Source organism: Brassica napus, chromosome A7 (genome assembly GCF_020379485.1).
Source record: "Brassica napus cultivar Da-Ae chromosome A7, Da-Ae, whole genome shotgun sequence".
Taxonomy (NCBI): Eukaryota; Viridiplantae; Streptophyta; class Magnoliopsida; order Brassicales; family Brassicaceae; genus Brassica; species Brassica napus.
Genome location: NC_063440.1, coordinates 6,837,581 through 6,842,626, shown reverse-complemented (window position 1 = coordinate 6,842,626; position 5,046 = coordinate 6,837,581). Strand labels below are relative to the sequence as shown.

The window sequence follows — 5,046 nt, the reverse complement described above, 5'->3', positions numbered from 1 at the left end:
AAACCCTAATTTCCCAGAGGTCCCGGATCTCTGCGAGAGCCAACGACAAGTGATCGAATATATGCGGAAATCATGAAAAGATAACAAACGAGTTTAGAGAAAACAGTAGATCTTATTTCGAGTCCGCGTAAGAGCGTTGCGATCATTACAAGAGAATACAAAGGCTTTGGCCGCAGGGGCCGTCAGCGAGTTACCTAGTTCTAGCAACATAAAACCCTAATCCTAGTTGAGTCGCAGCTCGATAACAAAGGACGAAAAAGATATCTAAAAGGCTTAGATTGATTTCGGACTGAACCTTGTTAAAGGCTGCCTACGTACCCCTTTCGAGGATCAAGCCGAACGTAGTTCAATTGATAGAGCTGGACAAGAGATCGAACTGCCTGGGCGAGTTCGTCTAGTAATTGAGTGCCAGTCATAGAAACCGAACTTGTCGAGAATAAGCCTAAAGTTTCTAAGTGCAGAGAATTCCGAATCTAAAAAGTTCTCCCCCTTGCTCCTCGCCTAGGACTCCTTATATACTAGCTCCAAGGTCGGTTTACGCTTTTACTCTTCTGCCCTTAAGCCGTCATAGCATAAAAATGGAGATATTCCATTTTTCCCGATCTTCACAATTATCTTCAAAACTTCCGTATTTATCCGCGGAAACTTGACATTTATCCTTCCTTGTAGACCAAGCGTAAACCAGGCTGTGGTTTACGGGCTTTTGATTAGGAAAATCGTAGGATGGGCCTCGAGTCGTGTTTTAGGTCCCTTTGGGCCGTCTTCCGACTCGACACGTTTACTACGAGTTTTCCGCGGTTTCTAATCCGCGAAGTTTGATCGATGAATTAGAATGGCGGGAAACATGGACTGAGCTTGCTACGGTCTTCGGGAGATAGCATTCGAAGGTTTTGACGAGAATGCAAGAACTGGTGTCGTATTGACGTTCGGAAAGGTTCAATCGCTACACAGCGACCGAACTTTGGCTCGAGCCCGGTCGCTTCGTAGCGACCGAGCGGGACGAGCGCTCGGTCGCTACGTAGCGACCGAGCTTGGCTGAGCTCGGTCGCTACGTAGCGACCGAGCGGGACGATCGCTCGGTCGCTACGTAGCGACCGAGCTTTGGCTCGAGCTCGGTCGCTACGTAGCGACCGAGCGGGACGATCGCTCGGTCGCTACGTAGCGACCGAGCTTTGGCTCGAGCTCGGTCGCTACGTAGCGACCGAGCGGGACGATCGCTCGGTCGCTACGTAGCGACCGAGCTTTGGCTCGAGCTCGGTCGCTACGTAGCGACCGAGCGGGATGATCGCTCGGTCGCTACGTAGCGACCGAGCTTGGCTGAGCTCGGTCGCTACGTAGCGACCGAGGTTTGGCTCGAGCTCGGTCGCTACGTAGCGACCGAGCGGGACGATCGCTCGGTCGCTACGTAGCGACCGAGCTTTGGCTCGAGCTCGGTCGCTACGTAACGACCGAGCGGGACGATCGCTCGGTCGCTACGTAGCGACCGAGCTTTGGCTCGAGCTCGGTCGCTACGTAGCGACCGAGCGGGACGATCGCTCGGTCGCTACGTAGCGACCGAGCTTTGGCTTGAGCTCGGTCGCTACGTAGCGACCGAGCGGGACGATCGCTCGGTCGCTACGTAGCGACCGAGCGAGACGGATGCTCGGTCGCTACGTAGCGACCGAGCTTGGCTCGAGCTCGGTCGCTACGTAGCGACCGAGCTGTGTGCATGCTTGGTTGCCGCGTATCGATCGAGCTTGGCTTGTCCGCGGTCTGATTTCCATACTCGAGCTTGTCCGCGGCCGATTTGGATACATGTCCGTTGCCTTCGGACAATCGGTATTTAGTGGTTCGATTGAGATTTGGACGATATTTTACTGCAAGGCTCTTCGTAAAGATTTCTTTACGAAGATTACTTTTCGTAAAAACGGTTATGCTGATTTTTACGGACTTTCAGACATTGATTCCGTCGTGACCGATTTTGACCCCAACACATCATTGAAGTGGTGTAAATTATGATGGCTTTTCTTTTTCTCATCCGATATAGTTTTCAACTTATCGATGATTTCTCAAAGCTCATTTTCTCTCAGGTGCATCTTTGCACCCACTGTCCAAGTTTTATAATTATTTTTCGTAATAGCCAGGGCTATAAATGCAAAAATTAAAAGCATAAAATAAATGCATAAATCAAATTGTAGAAATTTAAATAGCATTAATAAAATCAGGAGGCTCAGCCTACCACATGATCCGAGGAGTCATAGACTACCATATTGATCATTTTTCAAAGTCCGAGGAGACATGGTCTACCATTTTGACTTTTACTTATTTCAAGGTCCGAGGAGACTTAGTATACTATTTTTGACATTTTCTTTTTATTTACGGAGGCAAAGCCTTTCACGTAACTTTTTTTTTTCAATTCACGGAGGCAAAGCCTACCACGTGTTTCTCTGATCGTGAAGACCTAGTCTACCATAACGATCAGTCGGGAAAGGTAACACTTATCATCCCGAAAAATAAACGAAGAAGGCCTAGCCTCTCACTCCGAAACAATAGTAAAATTTAAATAAATTAAGTATATAAATTTAAACATTACCTCGACTGGTTTAATGAACTTTCGGATTGATAAACCTCAGTTGGCCAGAGCTTTGTGCTGATAACGTGTTATATAATAAAACAAAAGAATGAGACTGGATCTCTTTTGTTTAGATAAGTATATATTAATAATATATTTATTTCTATCTTTTGTGAAGAAAAGTAACGAAGGGAGAGAAAGAGAATAGACAAAAATGATGTTATTATTTATCTTGTTTCTTATCTTACAATCTTACAACAATGAGAGAGAAAGGATATTTATAATCTACTAAAGTCTGTCATGGACTTAGATATTTACCAACGAAAGATATGGTGGAGACATTTGTATAGTGATAATCACACATATTTGATGAGAGTGGGACATCTCTTACCATGATGAATAATCATCTTTTGCAACACTGGTAACCTTATCTTTTTGAAGCTTCTCAATTTTTCCTTGATTATTTTTTGCCACTTTTAGGTTCGAGTTTATAGCCTACAAAGCAGAGTTTCGAAACTTTTTTTTCTTGCAAAACATCTAAAGATGATCCGAAGTTTTTGATTATAAAGAACTCAAAAATTTGCAAAAACGAAAGATGAATGAGAGAACCATACAATATAAACGCATACTTTGTTTTCTTTTACAGCCGAAGAAGATGTCTATGTTTCATTTCATGTTTAGAGACTTAAACAAGGGAAGAAGAAGTAAAAATGAAATGCTCAGCGAATAGGAACTTTGATCCAACCATTGGCAAAAGCAATGGCTAAGATGACGAATGGAGTTGACATACCAAAAATAATTATGTAAGGGAGAGGAGTCTTCATCGGATTCTCCCCTTCTCTTTCGCCAGCGCTTTGCCAATACCTACGTATTAATGGAATAATGGGCAAGTAAGAATAAATCACATAACATGGTAAGGAGTTCCGATTCGGATAAGGACACGAGCAGTGGTTAGACAGCACCACTACAAACCGTTTAGCTCGGTAAAACTACGAATGTGTATGAGTCACAAGTAAACTCTTTCCCACTAACCATGGGAATTAGATTTTAGTTGTGTGGTTACAAAAATAAAATTTTATTTGGAAATTTGATTCGTCAGATAATAAACAACAAAAGAGTCAACAATTCGCCAGTTTTTTTAATTAAGTTACACTTTTCTTGTTTCTAGATATAACGTTTTGCACAATTTGGCCATTTTGTGATAGGAAATTGAGAGGTGGATATGATAGGTAAGTAAAAACTAACTGTTCTGGTTCTTCTTCTTTGGTTATGAACTTCTTCTTTTCTTTAGGTTTCACTTCTCCATCTCCTCCACCTTAAGCAGGATCAGGTATAAAGAAAGTCTTTCTCTTAATAAAAAAAAAACTAGATAGGAAAATCCTGATTTGAAAGAGATATAAAGTACCTAATTTGGCGTGAAGCTTGAACTGTGTAAAGCCTGATGAACACGGTGTACAGAGGAATTGAGGCAGAGCAAGCAACGATGAATATGAGGAAGATGATGAAGTTGTCGAATCATTGGCCTTGTGGCTAAAGGAAGAAGGGATGTGGAGTTTGGCTGCCATTTCTAACATCAATAGGTTTTTGTTTGTTAATATTCACTATATCAAATGGTTTCCAATTTTTTGTTATATTAGTTGGAAATACGTGGCATTTGTGGTTCCACTGGATGACATTTGGTAAACATTCAGATACATAAATCTTATCTCTTATTTATGCTCAGATGACAGATTTTTTGCAAGACGCTACATTCTTGAGAGGATATGCAAATTCGGTATTTAAAAAGGTCAAAAATAAAATCTTATTTCTGATTTATTTCTATAAATAAATGATCCACATTTATCAATAAAATCCATTAGATTAAAAGGTCCATCAAAATAAACATGAATTATGAATAAAGTATAAGTACATATTTTTCTAAATGAATTAAAAAAACTTGAGAAGGAGATTAATATATTTTTGACTGAGAATTTAATTTTATATTTCTTGAGATATATATATTTGTTTAATTTATTTCATTATTTTATTTAAGAATTTGCGAAAAATACCACATTCATAATACTATTTTTCATTTTTCATGTTTACTTTAAATACTTTTACCTTCATTTTTAAAGGTAAAAAATATTTATAACTGTAGGGTTAACTAATCTAAACTTAGTCAAATTCACAAAATATCAAATCTTACATAAGTTCAAACATATAACACTTTCACTAAAAGTATTCTCGGAAGTTACTTAAGACTTTTGAAAGTTAAAAAACATATCTTAAACTTACTTAACAAATTTACAAAAACTAACGTAGAAACTTTACTAAATATGAATGTTGGTAACCTCATAAATACCACCAGTTAAGTTATAAATTTCATTCAGTAGTCCCCGTATTGACTAATATGCATGAATTAATAGAAAATATTAAAAAATATTTATCGTTTTAGAGAAAATGAAAGTTTATTAAACATTAACGCAGACGACATCCACAGAAGTCGTCTGGTAGAC

General features: G+C 39.8%; 1 protein-coding gene across 1 annotated transcript; it reads right to left on the bottom strand.

Annotated features, from left to right (window-relative positions):
• Positions 1 to 3,145: 3,145 nt before the first annotated feature.
• Positions 3,146 to 4,301, bottom strand: LOC106345859. The gene is made up of 3 exons (XM_013785063.3): positions 3,957 to 4,301; positions 3,797 to 3,866; positions 3,146 to 3,415 (listed from the first exon to the last, which is right to left on the bottom strand). Exons 1-3 carry the CDS (start codon positions 4,123 to 4,125, stop codon positions 3,271 to 3,273), a joined length of 384 nt encoding a protein of 127 aa, XP_013640517.2. The 5' UTR covers positions 4,126 to 4,301; the 3' UTR covers positions 3,146 to 3,270.
• Between the last annotated feature and the right edge of the window lie 745 nt (positions 4,302 to 5,046).

Bases quoted from the DNA above. Each gene is read 5' to 3' on its own strand.
- LOC106345859 (XM_013785063.3), bottom strand. From the start codon at position 4,125: ATGTTAGAAATGGCAGCCAAACTCCACATCCCTTCTTCCTTTAGCCAC. The intron at 3,867-3,956 runs GTACTTTATATC...ATCCTGCTTAAG, and splicing joins CAAGCTTCACGCCAAATTAG to GTGGAGGAGATGGAGAAGTG. The intron at 3,416-3,796 runs GTTAGTTTTTAC...ATTAATACGTAG, and splicing joins AAAGAAGAAGAACCAGAACA to GTATTGGCAAAGCGCTGGCG.